The sequence below is a fragment of the Eschrichtius robustus genome, chromosome 3 (assembly GCF_028021215.1).
Source record: "Eschrichtius robustus isolate mEscRob2 chromosome 3, mEscRob2.pri, whole genome shotgun sequence".
Lineage (NCBI taxonomy): Eukaryota > Metazoa > Chordata > Mammalia > Artiodactyla > Eschrichtiidae > Eschrichtius > Eschrichtius robustus.
Window position 1 is genome coordinate 88,885,202 of NC_090826.1, and position 26,576 is coordinate 88,911,777.

At 39.0% G+C, this 26,576-nt stretch overlaps 1 protein-coding gene across 3 annotated transcripts in view; it reads left to right on the forward strand.

Annotated features, from left to right (window-relative positions):
• The window catches only part of CDC14A (cell division cycle 14A), a 190,807-nt gene that overhangs the window by 125,803 nt on the left and 38,428 nt on the right, over positions 1 to 26,576 (forward strand). For all 3 annotated transcript variants that reach the window (XM_068538080.1, XM_068538081.1, XM_068538082.1), the window contains one exon: positions 14,149 to 14,287. In XM_068538080.1, coding sequence (XP_068394181.1) covers positions 14,149 to 14,287 — 139 coding nt within the window. The remainder of the gene's footprint in view (positions 1 to 14,148; positions 14,288 to 26,576) is intronic.

Sequence of the window (26,576 nt, forward strand, 5' to 3'; positions counted from 1 at the left end):
TTCTGTTTTTGTGCCAGTACCATACTGTCTTCATTACTGTAGCTTTGTAGTATAGTCTGAAATCAGGGAGCCTGATTCCTCCAACACTGTTTTTCTTTCTCAAGATTGCTTTGGCTCTTCGGGGTCTTTTGTGTTTCCATACGAATTGTAAAATTTTTTGTTCTAGTTCTGTGAAGAATGCCATTGGTAGTTTGCTAGGGATTGCACTGAATTTGTAGGTTGCTTTGGGTAGTATACTCATTTTCACAATATTGATTCTTCCAATCCAAGCACATGGTATATTTCTCCATCTGTTTATGTCATCTTTGATTTCTTTCATCAGTGTTTTATAGTTTTCTGAGTACAAGTCTTTTGCCTCCTTAGGCAGGTTTATTCCTAGGTATTTTATTCTTTTTGTTGCAATGGTAAATGGGAGTGTTTCCTTAATTTCTCTTTCTGATTTTTCGTTGTTGGTGTATAGGAATGCCAGAGATTCCTGTGCATTAATTTTTTTATCCTGAAACCTTACCAAATTCATTGATTAGTTCTAGTAGTTTCCTGGTGGCCTCTTTAGGTTTTTCTATGTATAGTATCATGTCATCTGCAAACAGTGACAGTTTTACTTCTTCTTTTCCAGTTTGTATTCCTTTTATGTCTTTTTCTTTTCTGATTGCTGTGGCTAGGACTTCCAAAGCTATGTTGAATAAGAGTGGCGAGAGTGGACATCCTTGCCTTGTTCCTGATCTTAGTGGAAATGCTTTCAGTTTTTCACCATTGAGTATGAGGCTTGCTATGGGTTTGTCATATATGGCCTTTATTATGTTGAGATAGATTCCCTCTATGCCCATTTTCTGGAGAGTTTTTATCATAAATGGGTGTTGAATTTTGTCAAAAGCTTCTTCTGCATCTATTGAGATGATCATATGGTTTTTATTCCTTAATTTGTTAATGTGGTGTATCACATTGATTGATTTGCATATATTGAAGAATCCTTGCATCCCTGGGATAAATCCCACTTGATCATGGTGTATGATCTTTTTAATGTGCTGTTGGTTCTGTTTGCTAGTATTTTGTTCAGGATTTTTGCATCTATGTTCATCAGTGATATTGGTCTATAATTTTCTTTTTTTGTGATATCTTTTTCTGGTTTTGGTATCAGGGTGATGGTGGCTTTGTAGAATGAATTTGGGAATGTTTCTCCCTCTGCAATTTTTTGGAAGCATTTGAGAAGGATCAGTGTTAGCTCTTCTCTAAATGTTTGATAGAATTCACCTGTGAAGCCATCTGGTCCTGGACTTTTGTTTGTTGGAAGATTTTTAATTACGGTTTCAATTTGATTATTTGTGATAGGTCTGTTTATATTTTCTAATTCTCCCTGGTTCAGTCTTGGAAAATTGTACCTTTCCAAGAATTTGTCCATTTCTTCATGGTTGTCCATTTTATTGGCATATAGTTGTTTGTAGTAGTCTCTTATAATCCTTTGTATTTCTGCAGTGTCTGTTGTGATTTCTCCTTTTTCATTTCAAATTTTATTGATTTGCATCCTCTCCCTTTTTTTCTTGATGAGTCTGGCTAAGGGTTTATCAATTCTTTATCAAAAAGAACCAGCTTTTCGTTTTATTGATCTTTGCTATTGTTTTCTTCATTTCTATTTGATTTACTTCTGCTCTGATCTTTATAATTTCTTTCCTTCCACTGACTTTGGGTTTTCTTTGTTCTTCTTTCTCTAGTGGTTTTAAGTGTAGGGTTTGATTGTTTATTTGAGATTTTTCTTGTTTCTCGAGGTGAGATTGAATTGCTATAAACTTCCCTCTTAGAACTGCGTTTGCTGCGTCTTATAGGTTTTGTGTTGTTGTGTTTTTGTTGTCATTTATTTCTACGTATTTTAAAATTTCTTCTTTGATTTCTTTAGTGATCTCTTGGTCATTTAGTAGTGCACTGTTTAGCCTCCATGTATTTGTGTTTTTTCCAGTTTTTTTCCTGCAGTTGATTTCCAATCTCATAGCGTTGTGGTCAGAAAAGATGCTTGATACGATTTCAGTTTTCTTAAATTTTCTGAGGCTTGATTTGTGACCCAAAATGTTATCTATCCTGGAGAATGTTCTGTGTGCACTTGAGAAGAAAGTGTATTCTGCCACTTTTGGGTGGAATGTTCTATAAATATCAATTAAATCTATCTGGTTTATTGTATAATTTAAAGCTTGTGTTTCCTTTTTTATTTTCTGTCTGGATGATCTGTCCATTGGTTTAAGTGGGGTGTTTAAGTCCCCTACTATTATTGTGTTAGTGTTGATTTCTCCTTTCATGGTTGTTAGCATTTGCCTTATGTATTGAGGTGCTCCTATGTTGGGTGCAGAAACATTTATAATTGTTATATCTTCTTCTTGGATTGATCCTTTGACCATTATGCAGTGTCCCTCCTTGTCTCTTGTAACAGTCTTTATTTTAAAGTCTATTTTATCTGATACAAGTATTGCTACTCCAGCTTTCTTTTGATTTCCATTTGCATGGAATATCTTTTTCCATCCCCTCACTTTCAGTCTGTATGTGTCTCTAGGTCTGAAGTGGGTCTCTTGTAGACAGCATATATATGTGTCTTGTTTTTGTATCCATTCAGCTAGTCTTTGTCTTTTGGTTGGGGCATTTAATCCATTTACATTCAAGGTTATTATTGATATGTATGTTCCTAGGACCATTTTCTTAATTGTTTTGGGTTTGTTTTTGTGGGTCTTTTTCTTGTGTTTCCTGCCTAGAGAAGTTTCTTTAGCATTTGTTGTAAAGCTGGTTTGGTGGTGTTGATTTCTCTTAACTTTTGCTTGTCTGAATAGCTTTTGACTTCTCCATCGAATCTGAATGAGATCCTTGCTGGGTAGAGTAATCTTGATTGTAGGTTTTTCTCTTTCCTCACCTTAAGTATATTCTTTTTTTTTTTTTAAGTGAAAAAAACTGTGTGAGTTATTAACATATTAAAGCTATAAACCTATTAATGAAAATTTCAAGCAAATCTTCCTTAATTTACGTTTTGGGAGAATTTGTTTCAATGAACAGCGTAAGAGAGAACTGCATTCTTTTTTTTTTTTCTAACATCTTTATTGGAGTATAATTGCTTTACAATGGTGTGTTAGTTTCTGCTTTTTTAAAAAAAAATTATTTATTTATTTATGGCTGTGTTGGGTGTTTGTTTCTGTGCGTGGGCTTTCTCTAGTTGCAGCAAGTGGGGGCCACTCTTCATCGCGGTGCGCGGGCCTCTCACTATCGCTGCCTCTCTTGTTGCAGAGCACAGGCTCCAGACACGCAGGCTCAGTAATTGTGGCTCACGGGCCTAGTTGCTCCGTGGCATGTGGGATCTTCCCAGACCAGAGCTCGAACCCGTGTCCCCTGCATTGGCAGGCAAATTCTCAACCACTGCGCCACCAGGGAAGCCCCTAGTTTCTGCTTTTTAACAAAGTGAATCAGTTATACATATACATATGTTCCCATATCTCTTCCCTCTTGCATCTCCCTCCCTCCCACCCTCCCTATCCCACCCCTCTAGGTGGTCACAAAGCACCAAGCTGATCTCTCTGTGCTATGCAGCTGCTTCCCACTAGCTATCTATTTTATGTTTGGTAGTGTATACATGTCCATGCCACTCTCTCACTTTGTCCCAGCTTACCCTTCCCCTTCCCTGTATCCTCAAATCCATTCTCTAGTAGGTCTGTGTCTTTATTCCCATCTTGCGCCTAGGTTCTTCTGAACTTTTTTTTTTTTTAATATTCCATATATGTGTGTTAGCATACAGTATTTGTTTCTCTCTTTCTGACTTACTTCACTCTGTATGACAGACTCTAGGTCCATCCACCTCACTACAAATAACTCAATTTTGTTTCTTTTTATGGCTGAGTAATATTCCATGGTATATATGTGCCACATCTTCTTTATCCATTCATCTGTCGATGGACACTTAGCTTGCTTCCATGTCCTGGCTATTGTAAAGAGAGCTGCTGTGAACATTTTGGTACATGACTGTTTTTGAATTATGGTTTTCTCAGGGTATATGCCCAGTAGTGGGATTGCTGGGTCATATGATAGTTCTATTTTTAGTTTTTTAAGGAATGTCCATACTGTTCTCCATAGTGGCTGTATCAATTTACATTCCCACCAACAGTGCAAGAGTGTTCCCTTTTCTCCACACCCTCTCCAGCATTTATTGTTGGCAGATTTTTTGATGATGGCCATTCTGACTGGTGTGAGATGATATCTCATTGTAGTTTTGATTTACATTTCTCTAATGATTAATGATGTTGAGCATTCTTTCATGTGTTTGTTGGCAATCTGTATATCTTCTTTGGAGAAATGTCTATTTAGGTCCTCTGCCCATTTTTGGATTGGGTTGTTTGTTTTTTTGATATTGAGCTGCATGAGCTGCTTGTAAATTTTGGAGATTAATCTTTTGTCAGTTGCTTTATTTGCAAACATTTTCTCCCATTCTGAGGGTTGTCTTTTTGTCTTGTTTATGGTTTCCTTTGCTGTACAAAAGTTTTAAGTTTCATTAGGTCCCATTTGTTTATTTTTGTTTTTGTTTCCATTTCTCTAGGAGGTGGGTCAAAAAGTATCTTGCTGTGATTTATGTCATAGAGCGTTCTGCGTATGTTTTCCTCTAAGAGTTTGATAGTGTCTGGCCTTACATTTAGGTCTTTAATCCATTTTGACTTTATTTTTGTGTATGGTGTTAGGGAGTGTTCTAATTTCATTCTTTTACATGTAGCTGTCTAGTTTTCCCAGCACCACTTATTGAAGAGGCTGTCTTTTCTCCACTGTATAGTCTTGCCTCCTTTATCAAAGATAAGGTGACCATATGTGCGTGGGCTTATCTCTGGGCTTTCTATCCTGTTCCATTGACCTATATTTCTGTTTTTGTGCCAGTACCATACTGTCTTGATTACTGTAGCTTTGTAGTATAGTCTGAAGTCAGAGAGCCTGATTCCTCCAACTCCATTTTTCTTTCTCAAGATTGCTTTGGCTATTCGGGGTCTTTTGTGTTTCCATACAAATTGTGAAATTTTTTGTTCTAGTTCTGTGAAAAATGCCATTGGTAGTTTGATAGGGATTGCATTGAATCGGTAGATTGCTTTGAGTAGTATAGTCATTTTCACATTGTTGATTCTTCCACTCCAAGAACATGGTATATCTGTCCATCTATTTGTATCATCTTTAATTTCTTTCATCAGTGTCTTATAATTTTCTGCATACAGGTCTTTTGTCTCCTTAGGTAGGTTTATTCCTCGATATTTTATTCTTTTTGTTGCAATGGTAAATGGGAGTGTTTTCTTAATTTCACTTTCAGATTTTTCATCATTAGTATATAGGAATGCAAGAGATTTCTGTGCATTAATTTTATATCCTGCTACTTTACCAAATTCATTGATTAGCTCTAGTAGTTTTCTCGTAGCACCTTTAGGATTCTCTATGTATGGTATCATGTCATCTTCAAACAGTGACAGCTTTACTTCTTCTTTTCCGATTTGGATTCCTGTTATTTCTTTTTCTTCTCTGATTGCTGTCGCTAAAACTTCCAAAACTATGTTGAATAATAGTGGTGAAAGTGGGCAACCTTGTCTTGTTCCTCATCTTACTGGAAATGGTTTCAGTTTTTCACCGTTGAGGACGATGTTGGCTGTGGGTTTGTCATATATGGCCTTTATTATGTTGAGGAAAGTTCCCCCTATGCCTATTTTCTGGAGGGTTTTTATCATAAATGAGTGTTGAATTGTGTCGAAAGCTTTCTCTGCATCTATTGAGATGATCATATGGTCATTCTCCTTCAATTTGTTAATATGGTGTATCACGTTGATTGATTTGCGTATATTGAAGAATCCTTGCATTCCTGGGATCAACTCCACTTGATCATGGTGTATGAGCCTTTTAATGTGCTGTTGGATTCTGTTTGCTAGTATTTTGTTGAGGATTTTTGCATCTATATTCATCAGTGATATTGGTCTGTAATTTTCTTTTTTTTGTCATATCTTTGTCTGGTTTTGGTATCAGGGTAATGGTGGTCTCATAGAATGAGTTTGGGAGTGTTCCTCCCTCTGCTATCTTTTGGAAGAGTTTGAGAAGGATAGGTGTTAGCTCTTCTCTAAATGTTTGATAGAATTCGCCTGTGAAGCCATCTGGTCCTGGGCTTTTGTTTGTTGGAAGATTTTTAATCACAGTTTGAATTTCAGTGCTTGTGATTGGTCTGTTCATATTTTCTACTTCTTCCTGGTTCAGTTCCAGAAGGTTGTGCATTTCTAAGGATTTTTTCATTTCTTCCAGGTTGTCCATTTTATTGGCATAGAGTTGCTTGTAGTAATCTCTCATGATCCTTTGTATTTCTGCAGTGTCAGTTGTTACTTCTCCTTTTTTATTTCTAATTCTATTGATTTGAGTCTCCCTTTTTTTCTTGATGAGTCTGGCTAATGGTTTTTCAATTTTGTTTATCTTCTCAAAGAACCAGCTTTTAGTTTTATTGATCTTTGCTATCGTTTCCTTCATTTCTTTTTCATTTATTTCTGATTTGATCTTTATGATTTCTTTCCTTCTGCTAACTTTGGGTTGTTTTTGTTCTTCTTTCTCTAATTGCTTTAGGTGTAAGGTTAGATTGTTTATTTGAGATGTTTCTTGTTTCTTAAGATAGGATTGTATTGCTATAAACTTCCCTCTTAGAACTGCTTTTGCTGCATCCCATAGGTTTTGGGTCGTCGTGTTTTCATTGTCATTTGTTTCCAGGTATTTTTTGATTTTGTCTTTGATTTCTTCAGTGATCTCTTGGTTATTAAGTAGTGTATTGTTTAGCCTCCATGTGTTTGTATTTTTTACAGAATTTTTCCTGTAATTGATATCTAGTCTCATAGCGTTGTGGTTGGAAAAGATACTTGATACGATTTGAATTTTCTTAAATTTACCAAGGCTTGATTTGTGACCCAAGATATGATCTATCCTGGAGAATGTTCCATGAGCACTTGAGAAGAAATTGTATTCTGTTGTTTTTGGATGGAATGTCCTATAAATATCAATTAAGTCCATCTTGTTTAAAGTATCATTTAAAGCTTGTGTTTCCTTATTTATTTTCATTTTGGATGATCTGTCCATTGGTGAAAGTGGGTGTTAAATTCCCCTGCTATGATTATGTTACTGTCGATTTTCCCTTTTATGGCTGTTAGTGTATGCCTTATGTATTGAGGTGCTCCTATGTTGGGTGCATAAATATTTACAATTGTTATATCTTCTTGGATTGATCCCTTGATCATTATGTAATGTCCTGCTTTGTCTCTTGTAATAGTCTTTGTTTTAAAGTCTATTTTGTCTGATATGAGAATTGGTACTCCAGCTTTCTTTTGATTTCCATTTGCATGGAATATCTTTTTCTAGCCCCTCACATTCAGTCTGTATGTGTCCCTAGGTCTGAAGTGAGTCTCTTGTAGACAGCATATATATGGGTCTTGTTTTTGTATCCATTCATCCAGTGTATGTCTTCTGGTTGGAGCATTTAATCCATTTACATTAAGGTAATTATCAATATGTCCATTCCTATTACAATTTTCTTAACTGTTTTGGGTCTGTTATTGTAGGTCTTTTCCTTCTCTTGTGTTTCCTGCCTACAGAAGTTCCTTTAGCATTTGTTGTAAATCTGGTTTGGTGGTGCTGAATTCTCTTAATTTTTGCTTGTCTGTAAAGGTTTTAATTTCTCCATCAAATCTGAATGAGATCCTTGCTGGGTAGAGTAACCTTGGTTGTACCTTTTTCTCCTTCATCACTTTAAATATGTCCTACCACTCCCTTCTGGCTTGCAGAGTTTCTGCTGAAACATTAGCTGTTAACCTTATGGGGATTCCCTTGTGTGTTATTTGTTGTTTTTCCCTTGCTGCTTTTAATAATTTTTATTTGTATTTAATTTTTGATAGTTTCATTAATATGTGTCTTGGCATGTTTCTCCTTGGATTTATCCTGCGTGGGACTCTCTATGCTTCCTGCAGTTGATTAACAATTCCTTTCCCATATTAGGGAAATTTTCAACTATAATGTCTTCAAATATTTTCTCAGTCCCTTTCTTTTCCTCTTATTCTTCTTGGACCCATATAATTCGAATGTTGGTGCGTTTAATGTTTTCCCAGAGGTCTCTGAGACTGTCCTCAATTCTTTTCATTCTTTTTTCTTTATTCTGCTCTGCAGTAGTTATTTGCACCATTTTATCTTCCAGGTCACTTATCCATTCTTCTACCTCAGTTATTCTGCTATTGATCCCTTGTGGAGAATTTTTAATTTCGTTTATTGTGTTGTTCATCACTGTTTGTTTGCTCTTTGGTTCTTCTAGGTCCTTGTTAAACGTTTCTTGTATTTTCTCCATTCTATTTCCAAGATTTGGATCATTTTTACTATCATTATTCTGTATTCTTTTTCAGGTAAACTGCCTATTTCCTCTTCATTTGTTAAGTCTGATGGGTTTTTACCTTGCTCCTTCATCTGCTGTGTGTTTCTCTGTCTTCTCTGTTTGCTTAACTTACTGTGTTTGGGGTCTCCTTTTCGCAGGCTGCAGGTTCATAATTCCCGTTGTTTTTGGTGTCTGTCCCCAGTGGCTAAGGTTGGTTCAGTGGGTTGTGTAGGCTTCCTGGTGGAGGGGACTAGTGCCTGTGTTCTGGTGGATGAGGCTGCATCTTGTCTTTCTGGTGGGCAGGTCCACGTCTGGTGGTGTGTTTTTGGGGTGTCTGTGACCTCATTGTGATTTTAGGCAGCCTCTCTGCTAATGGCTGGGGTTTTGTTCCTGTCTTGCTAGTTGTTTGGCATAGGGTGTCCAGCACTGTAGCTTGCTGGTCGTTGAGTAGAGCTGGGTCTTAGCGTTGAGATGGAGATCTCTGGGAGATTTTCGCTGTTTGATATTACGTGGAGCTGGGAGGTCTCTTGTGGACCAGTGTCCTGAACTTGGCTCTCCCATCTCAGAGGCACAGCCCTGACGTCTGGCTGGAGCACCAATTGCCTGTCATCCACACGGCTCAGAATAAAAGGGGGAAAAATAAGAAAGAAAGAAAGAAGAAGATAAAATAAAATAAAGTACAATAAAATAATTAAAACAAAAAATAATTATTAAAAAAATTTTTTTAAGTAATAAAAACATAGAAAAAGAAAGAAGAGAGCAACCAAACCAAAAAACTAATCCACCAATGATAACAAGTGCTAAAAACTATACTAAAAACAAACAAACAAACAAAAAAAGCAGACAGACAGAATCCAGGACAAATGGTAAAAACAAAGCTATGCAGACAATATCACAGACAGAAGCATACACATACACACTCACAAAAAGGGAAAAAGGGGAAAAAATATATATATCGTTGCTCCTATGTCCACCTCCTCAATTTGGGATGATTCGTTGTCTATTCAGGTATTCCACAGATGGAGGGTACATCAAGTTGAATGTGGAGATTTAATCCACTGCTCCTGAGGCTGCTGGGAGAAATTTCCCTTTCTCTTCTTTGTTCGCACAGCTCCTAGGGTTCAGCTTTGGATATGGACCCGCCTCTGCGTGTAGGTCGCCTGAGGGCGTCCATTCTTCGCTCACACAGGACGGGGTTAAAGGAGCAGCTGAATCGGGGGCTCTGGCTCACTCAGGCCGGGGGGAGGGAGGGGTATGGATGTGGGGGGAGCCTGCAGCGGCAGAGGCCGGTGTGATGTTGCACCAGCCTGAGGTGTGCCGTGCGTTCTCCCAGGGAAGTTGTCCCTGGATCACGGGACCCTGGCAGTGGCAGGCTGCACAGGCTCCTGGGAGGGGAGGTGTGGATAGTGACCTGTACTTGCACACAGGCTTCTTGGTGGCTGCAGTCGCAGCCTTAGCGTCTCATGCCCGTCTCTGTGGTCCGCACTGATAACCGCGGCTCACGCCTGTCTCTGGAGCTCGTTTAAGCGGCATTCTTAATCCCTTCTCCTTGTGCACCAGGAAACAAAGAGGCAAGAAAAAGTCTCTTGCCTCTTCGGCAGCTCCAGACTTTTTCCCGCACTTCCTCCCGGCTAGCTGTGGTGCGCTAACCCCTTCAGGCTGTGTTCACGCCGCCAACCCCAGTCCTCTCCCTGGGATCCGACCAAAGCCCGAGACTCAGCTCCCAGCCCCCACCCGCCCCGGCGGGTGAGCAGACAAGCCTCTCGGGCTGGTGAGTGCTGGTTGGCACCAGTCCTCTGTGCGGGAATCTCTCCGCTTTGCTCTCCGCACCCCTGTGGCTGCACTCTCCTCCGTGGCTCCGAAGCTTCCCCCCTCCGCCACCCGCAGTCTCCGCCCGCGAAGGGGCTTCCTAGTGTGTGGAAACCTTTCCTCCTTCATAGCTCCCTCCTAGACGTGCAGGTCCCATCCCTATTCTTTTGTCTCTGTTTTTTCTTTTTTCTTTTGCCCTACCCAGTTACATGGGGCGTTTCTTGCCTTTTGGGAGGTCTGAGTTCTTCTGCTAGCATTCAGTAGGTATTCTGTAGGAGTTGTTCCACATATAGATGTATTTCTGATGTATTTGTGGGGAGGAAGGTGATCTCCATGTCTTACTCTTCTGCCATCTTGAAGCTCCTCCCCTCATTCTCCTTAAGTATATTCTGCCACTGCCCTCTGGCCTGCAGAGTTTCCTCTGAAAAATCAGTTGATAACCTTATGGGGATTCCTTTGTGTGTTATTTTTTGTTTTTCCCTTGCTGCTTTTAATATTTTTTCTTTGAATTTAATTTTTGTTAGTTTGATTAGTATGTGTCTTGGTGTGTTTTTCCTAGCGTTTATCCTGTATGGGACTCTCTGTGCTTCCTGGACTTGGGTGACTATTTCCTTTCCCATGTTAGGGAAGTTTTTGACTATAATCTCTTCAAATATTTTCTCAGACCCTTTCTTTTTCTCTTCTTCTTCTGGAACCCCTCTAATTCGAATGTTGGCGCGTTTAGTGTTGCTCCAGAGGTCTCTGATATTGTCTTCAATTCTTTTCATTCTTTTTTCTTTATTCTGCTCCTTGCAGTTATTTCCATCATTTTGTCTTCCAGCTCACTTATTCGTTCTTCTGCCTCAGTTATTCTGTTATTGATTCCTTCTAGTGTATTTTTCATTTCAGTTATTGTGTTGTTCATCTCCGTTTGTTTGTTCTTTAGTTCTTCCAGATCTTGTTAAACATTTCTTGTATTTTCTCAATCCGTGCCTCCATTCTATTTCCAAGATTCTGGATCATCTTTACTATCATTGCTCTGAATTCTTTTTCAGGTAGATTGCCTATTTCCTCTTCATTTATTTGGTCTTGTAGGTTTTTACCTTGCTCCTTCATCTGTGACATCGTTTTTTCTGTCTCTTTTTTTTTGTTATGAGTGGGATTGTGTTCCTGTCTTATTGGTTGTTTGGCCTGAGGCTTCCAACACTGGAGTTTGTCAGCTATTGTGTAGAGCTAGGTCTTGGGGCTGAGATGAGGAACTTTGTGAGACCTCATTCCGATGAATATTCCCTGAGGTCTGAGGTTCTCTGTTTGTCCAGTGGTTTGGACTTGGAGCTCCCACCGCAGGAGCTTTGGCCTGACCCCCGGCTCAGGAACCAAGATCCTGCAAGTTGCGTGGGATGGGAAAAAAAAAAAAAGAGAACAATAACAAAGTAAAAAATAAAATTAGATAGGAAACTGACAGATATGTTAGAAAGAATATACAAATAAAAATATAGATGAATCAATAAGCCTAAGGTACATCAGTACCACAATAGTAAAAAAGAGGAGGAGAGAAAAGAAAAACAAATAAAGGGGGAAAAGGCCTTGGCTGTGGAGGGCGGGGCCTAAGAAAGGGCAAGGTTTGGGTGGTGGGTGTGGCTAATGCTCAGGACCCACAGGGCTGGAAAAGGTCCTGGGGGCTGTGGTGGGTGGGGCTTAGGCTCAAGGAACAGAAGCGGCCCAGGCGTGCCCCCCATCCCTGGTCTCAGAGGGCAGGGGACCTCACCTAGGAGCCCAGCAGGCTTCCTGGGCTTGAGTGGGTGGGGTAAATGCCCTCCTCTCCTCTCCTCCTCCTCCAGTCTGGGAGGGCTCCTCCTGCCTTCCTCTCCTGATCTCCCCGGCCTCCCTCCTATGCCCCCGGGGGGGGGGCAGCCTTGGAGTGCAGGGAACCGGCCTAGGAGCTCAGCAGGCTCCCCAGGCCCGAGTGGGCGGGGCAGTTGCCCTCCGCACCTCTCCCACTCCTCCCAGATGCCTCCTCCCGCCTGTCTCTCCTGATCTCCCCGGCCTCCCTCTTATGGCCCCAGGACCCACGTGGCCTTGATGGGGCTTTGGAGAGGGGGTACCAGCTTGGGAGCTCAGCAGGCTCCCTGGAGGGCCAGGCGATTGCCCTCCACTCCTCTCCTGCTCTTCCTGGAGAGTCCCTCCTGCCTGCCTCTCCTGATCTCCCCGGCCTCAGGGGTACCGATTCTGTCTGGCCTCCACTTCTGCTTCCCCCTCAGTCCCCCCACGTCCTACTGGTTCACTTGGGGGTTCCTCCCATCTCCTTGGGCATCAGAGTCTTTCACTGGTGGCCGGCAGGCGCCCTAATTGTGGGGAGACGCTAACTCCACGTCTTCCCACACTGCCATCTTCATCCTATCACTTTTGTTTCTCTGGAGAGAGAAAAAAAAAATCACAATTTGTAAAAACACTTTGAAGAACATTTTGATCATGATAGTAACCAATACGTCCTTGAAAATCATTTCTAATTATATTAATTTCTCCTACATAACAGAAATTGGGTTCAACCTAAGAAATATGTTGACACAAAAGTTTCCAAAAAATGTAAGAGCCTCAGGAAAGGAAACTTGAGCACTTCTGTTGGCTTGGTTCTTAGTGGATTGTGTGCTTTCATAAGGGCCAGGACCATGTCTGTTTTATTCGTCACCTTATCCCCAACTTCTAGCACAGTACCTGGCAGGTAGTAGCTGCTCCATCAATACCTATTGGCTGAGGAAATAATGAAATCCTGGTCTCTGAAGGAGTTACATAGAGGTTAGGACCACCTGGTGGAGATAGTATTGAAACAGTCATGAGTTAGGCAGCTAATGGGGCCTGATGATGCGTATGGTGTCTTCTTACTTTGATTCTATAATTCCTTATTCTATGATAAGTTAAAAAAAACCTCACCATTTAAATAGGCTTAAAAAAATGACCATGATAATATAATCAGTTACACTACTGACTCAGAGTCACACACACAAAGTGTTTTTTTAAAAATAATTAATTAAGTATTTTTTGGTTGCGTTGGGTCTTGCTGTGGGTGGGCTTTATCTAGTTGCAGCGAGCGGGGGCTACTCTTTGTTGCAGTGCGCAGGCTTCTTGTTGCAGTGGCTTCCCTTGTTGCAGAGCACAGGCTCTAGGCGCATGGGCTTCAGTAATTGTGGCACGTGGGCTCAGTAGTTGTGGTGCACGGGCTTAGTTGCTCCACGGCATGTGGGATCTTCCCGGGCCAGGGCTTGAACCCATGTCCCCTGCATTGGCAGGAAGATTCTTAACCACTGCGCCACCAGGGAAGTCCAGAAACTGTTAACTGAAGGTTCATCTCAGCCTGGACTGGAGCTAAGGATGGGGAGGATGGGGACACCTGACAGCTGATTTTTTTTTTAAGTTAGTTTATATATTTAAACAAATTTATTTATTTACTTTTGGCTGAACTGGCTCTTTGGTGTGGCGCACGGGCTTCTCTAGTTGCGGTACGTGGGCTTAGTTGCGGTGAAATGTGGGATCTTAGTTCCCCAACCAGGGATCGAAACCAGGCCCCCCTGCATTGGGAGCATGGAGTCTTAACCACTGGACCTCCAGGGAAGTCCCTGACAGCTGATATTTTGCAAGTGCTTGTCTGGAACCAGTATTGCCTTAACAATGTTCACAAAGACAGTCATTCTCAAAGGCCCTCGGGGGTTGAACTCTCCATAATTTTCAAGATCCTTGCTCTGATTTTTATATATATTTTTACATATGTTTATTTTGATCATATGATCTATTTTTTAAAAATTTCTTGAGTTAGAATTATCTTTCAACCCCTCCCCCCCCAATCATGAAAAAGCATTACATTATTGCCTGGGTTTAAAAATCTTGTATTATATTTGAAACCATAGCAACTTCTGGACAGGGTTTAATTTCAGTGTTTTTGTGGGTGCATTTGCTGTATTTTGTATTTCTTGTTGTGTTTCCCTCTCTTACAGCTGGTCTTGGAAGAACAGGGACCTTGATAGCCTGTTATGTCATGAAACACTACAGGTTTACACACGCGGAAATAATTGCTTGGATCAGAATATGCCGGCCGGGCTCTATTATAGGACCCCAGCAGCACTTCCTGGAAGAGTAAGTATAGTGTCTGCATTATCACATGATGTTCTTGTTCCTGATTATTTCTGCCGCTTGTTCCCTGGTTGTGGACTATGTCAAGCCCGTGGTTGTGAAATGGCTGCATTGTTAGAGAAGGCTGTACCTCTAATGGAACGTTGTTGATTTGACAGCTAATGCATTCTAACTTTGTACCTTTTGTATTTCTTAGATCAGGTGAGAGTGAGAAGAAAATCACAGAGCCATCTCTGCCTACCTTTTTTCTGTCATTTTCTATGTGTGATCTGGCTACAGTGCAATTTTCTTATGTCAGCGCACTTGGCACTTTTCATTCTTTTTTTTTGTTTGCACATCTAAAAGCAGAATGAGAAAAAACACACTACAGAGGTCAGTCCGGGATTTCGATGACATTGCCGCTCCTCTGACAACTAACTAAGCTGTTCATGTAGCTGCAACTTATGAGTTACCAAGGAAGAAATAAAGAAAACTGGGTAGTCCTGGCTATACCACTGACTAGCTTTATGACCATTATTTAGAAGAATACTTATAAATTCCTTCTTTCATCTGTTCACGTACTCATTCATTAACTATTTGTCAAACCCCAGCCCGCAAGGTGGAGAGGTTTAACCTGTACAACCCTTTCTGATTTCCCCTTAAAATTTCAGAAATTACCATTAATTTACCCATTAAGAAAATGAAGAGATGAAATTAGCACTAGCTGATTTAGGTCCAGCTCTAAAATCAATTGGTGATGTCTTATACTGAAATTTCATTTTTTTCTTTTTATTCTGGTGTGGATCTATATGGAATAGCATTCTTTTCCAGATAATTCCTTTCCCATTTAAATCATTTTATGTCGATGAGAAACAAATGATCATGAATTTCATAGAAAGATGCTGTAAGCAAGCTTTAAGCATCTGAAATGGATAAAAGGATTTGAGCCTACCGAGCAGTTACTTTAGTTGCCAATCCCAGAGGGAATAAGTGATAGGAAAAGACATGCTGAAACATGTGCAGTTATACCTTAGCTTAAAAGAATGAGGTGGAAGTGTAATGAATACACAAGGAAAAAATACCCAAGAACAGGATCATTAAGAAGACAAGTTCCTAAGTTTTTGGCCTGTGAGATACAAATAAAATAATTATATTATTTTAGAGCTTTCTTCTTGTCAGATTCTCTGCCAGGGGTTTCCATTATTTTGCATTATGTGTGCCTACAGCATGGGACTTTGTGCTGTGTATCTGCCAGGGGCTTGTTGTACTAATTACTTACTAAAGTTGAATAAATGGCCTTAGGGTTAGAAAACAAAAAACATTCCTAAACCTGGATCTTTAAGCCATCTCTTAAAATCATTGTTTGGAAGAATGTTCATTCATTAGGTACCTACCGAATACTCACCTTGTCCCTGGCTCTCTGCTAGGTACGGTTCACAAGGTGAGGAGGTTTTCCTGAGAACACCACTGGTCAAATTCACCTGGATGTCTCAGGCCACCAGATGCCACAACCCTCCCACTTCATGCCTGCATACTCCTCCTTCCTACTCCCTACTCTGCCTTCCCTCTCTGCCATGGCTCAGAATAATAACAGAAGAAATTAGGGTTATGAGGCAAAGGCATTCTAAGTTGAAGAGTTTTTCATTTATAGATACTTAAGCAGCAAAACTTAGGTTATTTACTTAGGTGTGAGTCAATACTGTAGTTTTCTACTATCTGTGAATCAGAGGTGCAGGAATGACTTCCTTATATAACGAGATATTAAAATCAGTTATTACTAATATTTAGGTCAGAATCTTCCTGAAGGCAGGTTCTCGATCTGAGGCACTATACCTTCTATATTTTGAAGTATTTCCTATAGAGCCATTTCTATGGAGAAATGTCTGCATTACTCATGGGCTTTCACAGGCTTTTTTGATTGCCTCCTTCTAGGTATTGGTCTATGGCCTAATTTACTTTATGCCTCTAAGTGGCACCAGAGGTAGTATTTTGCTTTACTTGACTGTGTACACTTCTTTTGTTTCTCCTTCTCTCCTATTTTCCTTTTTCAAGACTATGTCTTTTGCAAATATTTTCTCCCATTCTGAGGGCTGTCTTTTCATGCTTTGCGATGACCTAGAGGGGTGGGATAAGGAGGATGGGAAGGAGGCTCAAGAGGGAGGGGATATGGGGACATATGTATGCATAAGCCTGATTTGTTGTAAAATAGAAACTAACACAGTATTGTGAAGCAATTATACTTCAATAAAGATTAAAAAAACCCCAACTCACTAAAAAAAAAAAGAGACTATGTCTTGATGTACCTCATGGCAGAAGACATACTTTACTGTGTTAGTGACATTCATTCTTTCAACAGATGTATGTTAAGTGCACACTCTCTGCCAGGCAATGCTCCTGATCCTGGGGGTGCAACAGTGAATGCAACAGACGAGGTCCTTTCCTCCCAGGGTGTCAGTATTTCTAGTGGAAGGAGCACACAATAAACAAGGGTATAAGTTTATATACAAGATGATTTCTGACAGGGATGTGACAATAGAGACCAGCAGCAGGGGAGGGGGATGACTGGTGGGGGAAAGCCGTTCTGGTTGGTGTGAAATAGTATCTTAATTTGTATTTTCCTGATGACTCATGATCTTGAACACCTTTTATATATGTATCTCCTTTGTGAGGTGTTTGGCCCAAGTCTTTGCCCAGTAAAAATTTTTTTTTAAATTGTTGATTTGTGGTAGTTCTTTATTTTATTTTTTAATTAAAAATATTTGTTGAAGTTAATATAAAACCATTATTTTTCACAGTACTATATACAGAGCTGATATTGTCATTCTACAAATTATTTAATATTAGGAAAAGCAGTTAAGGTTGTATCTGGCAGCTTTACAAGAGCACTTTTGCTTTTCAGTGAGTTTTTTTTTTAAATTGAGGCATGATTAACATATAACATTATATTAGTTTCAGGTATACAACATAATGATTCAATATTTGTATATATATTTTAGATATGAGTTCTTTGTCAGATGTATGTGCTGTGTGTTTTTTAATGAGCAAAATTTAAAATTTTGCTGAAACTGATTTTTAAAAATTAACTTCTTATCCTGCAGCCTTACTATTTTCATTCATTAGTTCCAGTAATTTTTTTTTTTCCTTTTTTCTCGTTGCTAAGATTTCCATTACAGTGTTAGTTAGAAGTGGTGAAAATGGACATCCTTGTCTTGTTCTCAGTCTTAGGGGGAAGGCATTCAGTCTTGCATCGTTAAGTATGATGTTAGCTGTGGGGTTTTCATAGATGACCTTTATCTGAATGAGGAAATTACCTTCTCTTTTTTAGTTTGAGAATTTTTATTAATAATGGGTATTGAATTTTGTCAGTTTTTTTCTACATTTATCAAGATAATCATAATCTTCTAATGTGAATTACACTGATTTTTGAATGTGGAGCTATGATGTGCATGATGTGCTATTATTTTGTGATATGGCTGGATTCGATATGCTAATATTTGTTAAGGATTTCTGTGTCTGTATTCATGAAGGACATTGGTGTGTAATTTTCTTTTCTTGTAATACTTTGGTTAAGTTTTGGTATCAGGGTTATGCTGGCTTCATGAAACAAGTGGTGAAGCATTTCCTTTTCTATTTTCTATGAAGAATCTATGTGTAAGATAATATTGGATTTGAGAGGGTGGGATGGGAAATTAGGGGACGAGAGAGTCATTTGGAAATAAGGACCTGGTTGATGTTGGATTACCTGGAAGGGTTGATCGTCTGGTGTGACAAAGGTAGACCAGGATGTGAGCCATGATGGGTTTTGTTCGGAAAAGCTTTTAGAGCCAGGTGGGTCATCAGTAGAGGCCAGAGGGTACGAGCCCTCTGATGCCTTTCTACCCAGCAACTTCTGGGGTATGGTAACCAAGGGGATGAGGGCCACTTGCTTAGGTGGGTAGCAGGGGAGCATGAGGTACCCAGGTAGTCTCCGCTTCTCTGCAGAGTGGTGCTGTGGTCTGCTGGAGGAGGTGCTGGGTCACAGGGAGCCTGGGGGGCTCTGGTGGTCAAGCACTTCTGTTCAGTTCCTTCCCTGACTTTTTCTAACCATCCTGCTGGGAAAGATTATTTAACATGCCTTTCTCTAACCATTCCAAACATGACCTCAAGCCTTCTTCCAAGCTACATTTTATGCCAATAATGATTTTTTCTCTTACCTTTCTCATGTTGCTCCTATTAGCTGATAAAAGTTTACTTCCTCTATTACATATAAACCGTAAGAAGAGAGGGAAAGGGTTCATTTATGGTTCTACTTTCTTTTAACAAGCTCCTAATGATAAAACTTTAAAATAATTTTCCATCTTGAACCTTACTGTTACAATTTTCTGTTGGTTTTAAGTGTTTTTCAGTGGCCTTTAATATAACTGTCCATATCATTTTTGTCCCAGATTGCAGGGATGCCTCCTTTTCTCCCTCATTTCCTTCCTTCCTTCCTTCAACAACTATTTGTTGAAAGCCACTGGTAGGCAGTGTTCTTTGCACCTGGGAAGCTGCAGTGAAAGAGTAACTTCTGACCTATAGAGATGGAAGAAAAAGAAAGAGGAGGAGGAGAGGGGGAAGGGGGAGGGGAGGAAGAAGAAGAAGAAGGTGGGGGGGGTTGATTGGTTGTGTGGTTAATAAACAAATGCATAAATTGTATAGTTTCTCTGACCATGATTGGTGTGATGCAGAAAAATGAAGCACAGAAGAATAGGGGAAGGAAGAGAAGGCAGTTTTCAATAGCGTGGTAGTGGTGGGGCTCACTGAAGACTTTTGAGCGCAGATCTTGAAGAACTGATAGAATAAATCATGGGTGTTTTGGAGAAGAGGGTTTTCCTCTGAGGGAACAACTGCTGAGGCTCTGAGTGGGAATGTGCCTGAGGCCACCATGGCTGAAGGGGAGAGCAAGGGAGATGAGGCCAAGAAGAAAAAGGTTAGATCAGGCATCCTTCTAGGCCTTTGTAGGAGTTTGGCTTTTCTTTGCATGAGATGCAAAGTCAGCAGAGGGTTTTGAGCAGAGGAGTGAAGTGATCCAACTATAATACACACACACACACACACACACACACTTTTTTAATTAAAATTTTTACTTTGGAATAATTGTAGATTAATGTGCCGTTGTAAGAAATGACAGAAAGAACTCTTGTGTACCCTTTACCCACTTTCTCCTAATGCTACCATCTAGCAAAACTATAGTATAATATCACAATCAGGATATTGACATTGATACAGTTAAGATATAACATTTCCATCACTGCAAGAATCCCTCACATTGCCTTTTTATAGCTACTCTCACTTCCTCCCTGCCCACATCCCCTCTTTGACTCCTGACAACTGCCAATCTGTTCTTCCTTTATATATTTTGTCATTTCAAGAGTGTTATATATATGGAATTATAGAGCATGTAACCTTTCGGGCTTGGTGTTTTTCACTCAGTATAATTCTCTGGAGATTCCTCCAGGGTGTTGCATGTAGCCATAATTGTTCCTTTTTGTGGCTGAGTAGCATTCCAAGGTATGAATGTTCTGCTGTTTGTTAACCATTCACCTGTTGAAGGACAGCTGAACTGTTTCCAGTTTTCAGCTATTATGAATAAAGATGCTATAAATGTTCATGTACAGGTTTGTTCAAACATAAGTTTTCATTTCTCTGGGTTAAGTGCCCAAAAGTGCAATTGCTGGATTGTATGGTACGTGTTTAGTTTTATAAGAAACTGTCAAACTGTTTTCCAGAGTGGCTGTACCATTTTACATTTTCACCAGCAGTGTTTGAGTGATAGAGTTTCTGTTCGTATTTGCCAGCATTTTTTTTTTAGCCATTCTGATAGGTGTGTAATGATATATCGTTGTGGGTTTGGTTTGCATTGAAATTGTAATTGGAAGTAACAATGAACAACTTTTCATGTACTTATTTGCCATCCCTATAACTTTTTGGTGAAGCATCTGTTCAAATCTTTTGTTTATTCTTTGAGTGATTTGTTTTCTTATTATTGAGTTTTGAGAGTTCTTTAATGTTCTAGGTACTAGTCCTTTGTCTGATAAATGGTTTGCAGATATTTTCTCTCAGTCTGTAACTTGTCTTTCATCCTCTTAATAGAATCTTTCACAGAGCAAAAGTTTTAAATTTTGATGAAGTCCAATTTATCAGTTTTTTCCTTTTTTAGATCATGCTTTTAGTATCAAATCTAAGATCTCTTTGCTTAGCCATAGATCCCCATAAGTTTGTGACTCCTTTTGAGTTTTTGTATAAGATGTGAGACTTAGGTCAAGGTTCATTTTTTTTTTTTTTTTTGCCTATAGATGTCCAGTTGCTCTGGCACCATTTATTGAAAAGGTTATTTTTTTTTCCATTGAATTACTTTTACATCTCTGTCAACAATTAGATGGGCATATTTCTTTGTTCTTTATTCTGTTCCATTGATGTATGTGTCTATTCTTCCTCCAATGCTGTACTCTCTTGATACTGTACTTACATAGAGAGCCTTAACAGAGGAATGACTTCTCCCATTTTTCATTCTTTAACAAAATTGTCTTAGCAATGCCAGTTTCTTTTCTTTTCCATATAAATTTTAGAATAATCTTGTCCACATCTACAAAAAAATCATGCTGCAATTTTGATGCAAATGTGTTAAATCGCTATATCAGTTTTGGGAGAATTGACATCTTTACTGTTGTTGAGTCTTCTAATCCATACACACAATATGTCTTTTCATTTATTTATATCTTCTTTGATTTCTTTCATCATCATTGTTTAGTTTTCATCATATAAGTCCTGTTTTGTTAGATTTACACCTAAGTATTTCAATTTTTTTGAGTGATTATAAATGACACTGTTTTTTTAAATTTCAGTGTCCATGTATTAATTGCTCATACGTAGAAATACAATTGACTTTCTATCTATACTTATTTTGTATCCTGAAATTTAAGAGAGAGAGAGAAAGAAATGTGTGTGACTTCCTGGGGATTGCTGCATAGACAATCATGTCATCTACAAATAGGGAGAATTTTGTTTCCTTTCCAATCTCTATGTCTTTTACTTCCTTTTTTTCCCTTGGTGCACCAGCTAGAACTTGAATAATTGTGGTGAAATAGACGTCCTTCCCTTGTTCCCAGTCTTGGTGGGGGAAAATATCCAGGCATTCACCATGAAATATTAATTGGAGGTTTATCAAGTTGAGGAAGTTCCCCTCTATTTCTGTATTTCTGAGAGTTCTTATTATGAGCAGGTGTTGAATTTTGTCAAATGCTTTTTCTGCATTGATTGATATGATCATGTGATTTTCTTCTTTAGCCTGTTAATATGGTGGATTACACTGATTTTTTAAAAATATTGAATGAGGCTTACATCTCTGGAATAAATCCCACTTGATCTTATAAATGGGGAGTTTGCAAATATGATCAAGTAAAGGATCTCGGAGTGAAGAGATTATTCTGGATTATTCTGGTGGGTTCAGTGTAATCACAGGGACACAGGAGGAGTCAACTAGACAAGAAGGTGATGTGATGATAGAAACAGAGGTTGGATTGAAGCTGGATGACGGGACCATACACCAAGGAGTATGGGCAGCCCCTGGCGGCTGAAAAAGGCAAAGAAACAGATTCTCCCTTCATAGTGTCCAGAACGGACCAACCCTGCCAACAATTTGACTTTAGCTCAGTGAAGCTGATGATGGACTCCTGACCTCCACAACTGTATGAAAGTAAATATGTGTTCTTCTAAGCCACTAAGCTTGTGGTAATTTGTGATAGCAGCTTTTTTCAGAGAAGAAACTAATACATCTGTGTACATTGTATACATTTGTGTAGATAGTCAGTAAATATGTACAGTAAGATACACAGATCCTAATTTGAACATGTATATTCCAGACTTCTCTTATTCATCATATTTCTACTTTGGAGTATTTGATGTAGTAGAGTTGCATGATTGACATGTTATTTAAGGAAGATTGGGTTGCAACAATGTATAAGATGAATCGAATGGAGGGAGATTGGAGTCAGAGAGGCTAAAAAGGAGACTACTACTAAAATCTAGGGGACGGGGACTTGTCAAAGGGGCTGGAAGTTAGACTGAAGAATTAGAGATGGGCACCAGGGCATTTCAAGGAAATACATCTCAGGCTTTGAACGCTGACTAATGATATGAGAAATGAAGAGCGTGATGTCAGTGATGACGTAGAAGCATGAATAAGTAACAGGTTCATTAGGAAAGAAAGAGGATTCAAAAGTTTTCTAATAGGTTTTCATCTGTCGAAAATGACTGAACAAGTTAGAGGGGTTGTATTCTTTCAGAAGTGAAAAATCCAGTCAGTGCTTTTTAGATAATGTTAATTCTAAATCTGTGACTTTAGGAAAGCTGGTTCGTCACATCGTGCTAGTCCTTGAACACGAAAATGTACCCAGGTGTTGATTTCTATGCCTTGAAGAAATCTTCCTCTTAATGTCACCAGCAGTAAGAGAGATGTTTATTAACATCCTTGTGAGCTGATGAATTTATGTATTGGCAGATCAAGACATCCCTTTTGTTACGGACTGAAATTTTATATTTAAATTTTTTTCTAGGATATAAATAAAGCTGTTTGCAAAACAACCATCAGGTGTTTTTCTTCTACTTAAAGTTCATATTCTTAAGCTAAAAACACCATTCTGCACCCAAAATATGTCTTCTACCAACTATCCTCAAAGTTCTTAAAATGCTGCACAAACATGCCTCTTTTATTACTGAGCCAAGTCTAGACTCATCCTTCTCAGAGAGAGCCTGTAGAATACATATAGTATATAGAAGGAATCAGGCTGCTTTTATGATTTATTTTATTGAATATTCACTGTGTGATACTATGCTGACCTCTGGATCATGATCCATTGAAGCTTTCATTCATTAGAAAGGGATCCTTGAGGGACAGGTATGCAGTTCCCATGGGGACTTTCAGCTCACAGAGATCCTTTACTTATGGGAACTGATATGATGTTATTGTTTTTATTTTTTAAAATCCTCCTGAGGCAGTAAGAACTCAGAGCTTAAGTCTGGATTCTGCAGGGAGTTCTGTATTTGCAAAGTAGAGCTTCCACTTTGAATGAAGTTATCTTTAAGAAAGCAATGTTGTGGCTGAACTCTTTTGTTCCTAAATCCATAAATCAGAAATTGCCCCATTCTGCTTTATTATCATAGATATTTTCATCAACTTCCAGTAAGGTGGATATATTTCAGCATTGTAATGTAGTTATAAGCCTTCGGTTATCTGCAGTACTTCTCAGATATTAAAGTGTGTCACATTCATTTGGGGATTTTGTGAAATGCACTTTCCAACAAGCTCCCAGGTGATAACTATGCTGCTGGTCCACCAACCACATTGTGTAACAAGAGTCTGTGGCTCATTTTTACTTGTGATACCAGCTTATACAACATTTAGTTTGGTGCTTATGGCATTTGGTTAGTTTCACTATTGGATTGAACAACGATAGAAATTAATAGTTCAACCATTGGTTTTTATTTCAGGAAATTACTAAAAATAAGATGAAGAAAACCTGTTCAAGAAAATGGAAAAGTGCTTAAAAATGTCTAACAATAACCGCTTGAGTTTTAAATTATAATTTATTTATAGTATTTTTTTAAGATACATGGGCTAGGTCAAGAAATATGGATTAAATTTTTTTAATAATCTTTTTTTAAGATTTAAGAACTTGTCTTTCCTAAAATACAGTACTTAAAATTTGAAATATTGTGAACAAAAGAATTTAAAATAATAATAGACAATATTGTGATTTGTTTATTAAGCTAACAAGCACATTGCATAGCTTTGAGTTTGCACTGTTTATTTGACAGTCATATTTTTGCAGTAACACTCAGTTATATTGCTTTTCAGTATTTACTGTTGCATCACTTGATCCATTTATTGACTCTCAGTTGGCATTGAATCTACTGGCTAAGCAAAAATAAAATTCTAATATGGGTCTAAGTAAAAAGGATAAGGTATATGTAAGAATTTTTGGCAACGATGGCATCAGAAATTTATCTTGAAATACTCATATCAGTTACTGAAGATAGAAGATTGAATGGTTTTTGTTTTGTTTCCTTTTTTTTTCTTATTAAAATATGTTTTATTTGTTGACTGAATAATGCTAGTTCTATGTTTCCTGTGTAAAAGGGTTAGAGTTGGAAAAACAAAATGTAAGCCATAAAGCATTAGGTTTACTTATAAAGTTTGTACTTTGGTATGATACCAGTGATCTAGCTCCTAATTGTGGGGTTCTATCCCTAAATGAGAATTAGCTAATTGAATCTTTTTGGGAATTCCCTAAGTCATTTTTTTCTCTCCTTGTGCATTTCAGGATCAAGAACTTTTCCCTACACCCTCATAAATTCTTTCTAAGCATCTTCCTATTAAATCTTCCATTCTTACTCTCCAAAGTGAGAGTAGAACTCCTTGAATACCTGTCTCCTTCCCACCCCCTGAATCTTGGGTACTGCTGTCTAGTCTGTCTTCCTTTGATATCAGGTTAGACCCTTTCATTAGTCCAATTCTTTGAACCAGGAACTACTCTGTTTCCATAAGAGCCCTGGGGCAGTGGAAGGAGGCACACAGGGCAGATTGGGGCTCAAGTCACAGCTAGAGGAGGCCTAGGTCAAGGTAGAAAGTTGGTTGGGTTTCTATATGAAATGACCAAATGGTGGCTTTGGATGGACACTGGGGTCAGGATTAGGTCATACTAGAAAAATATGTGTCGAGGATGGAAGAAGTGACGAAGAGGAAGAGTTAGGATGGTGTGGAGATGGGATTTGGTTACAGTCAGGAAAGTGAGAGAGAAGAGGTCAGCCACAAACAGAAGAAGCTGCACTGTAGCTGCCACTGTGTTCTGAATTCAAAACCAGGAATATCTGTAACAATGCAACTGACCTGACTTTCTTTAGAGGAATTTTAAAAGCAGTTTTTGTTTTTTTTTTAAAGACTCATGAAGGTTTTATATCAGAATTAGCTATGACTTGGCTTGTAATGAGGCCAGGTTAATTAGTTTTTTTCTTATGTCCCAGGCTTGGCTAGCCCAAACCTGACTAACTTAGGGCCAGGACATGGCCAAAAATAATGACCCTAGCACTGGCTACTTTTCTCAACAAGACTCTGTTCAAAGTTACTTCAAAGCACTTGTTCTTTTTTGGTAGAGGGTCAGTTATGTTACGCTCTCTTAGAAAATGCACTACTTTACTGGGAGATTTACTTTGAGTTGGTGTGTTAGCTTCACAGGATTTGATTTTTAAATGCTGAATACTTAAAAATACATGTTTTACTTCTTCTGTTTGAGATGAGGCTTTTAAGGAGTAATAGACACCACAATAAAAGCTAGCGTGGTTTCCACTGTCATTAAAAAAGGTATTTGCGTGAAGTGCTGCTTTTTCTTAAGGAGCACTTGAGTACAGCATCGCTTAGCAACACACAAATCAACTTTGACACCTTATCATCTGTATATTCAGGTTTAAATCAAGTCTTTCCAGTGATGGGACAGATTGAGTCTTTTAAACTGAGCAAGTGAAAGGTGTCATGTTGTCACCTTCATCTTTGGGTTGGCAGCAAGTTTATAACATTTTGGAATTAGAATTTTTTTCAATTTATCCTCTTGGGCCTCCAGCTTCTCAGCTTCTGTTCCCTCTTCATGTTTTTTATACCTAAAGATCCTTACAGGGTCTTTCCTTCAGTTCTGAGATCTAAGGTATGCCCCTTAGCGTGGTGTGCAGAGCCTGCCAGGAGCTGCTTCCCGTCTCCTCTCCTATGAAGCAGAAGGGCTTCAGCCAAGCCAAACAACAGTTTTCCATACATGCTGTGTTCTTTGATATCACTGTTTCTTCAAGCCCACATTGTTTTTTTTGCTGGGGAATACTCTCGCTGGCTAAGCCCTGCTCATCTTTCTAGATAATGTCTGGATTCTCAGACAACTTCAGTCTGATTCTTTCAGTTTGAGTTAAGGGCCCCTTCTCCTAGGCTCCTAAGCAAATCTTGGTCGTAGAGCTTTAATATTGGATTTCAGTTGTTTACTTTTCTCATACTAACCTGGGAATTTCTTGAGGGACAGGAATTCTGTCTTATCTGTTTATCCCTGTCCTTTCTGTGTGTTTCATGTAGCTGATTTTTTCATTATCTGTGACAGGGCTGAGTTTTCTTTCCCCGTGAAGAAGTAGTTCTTTATTACTGGGGAGTTTTGACCAGAGGTCCAAGACCTCTATTATTTATAAATTTAACAGTTATGTTTTGAAGTATCCGTACTGTGCCAAGGACTGTGCTTTTGTTTACTACTACTGGAAGGATATAGAT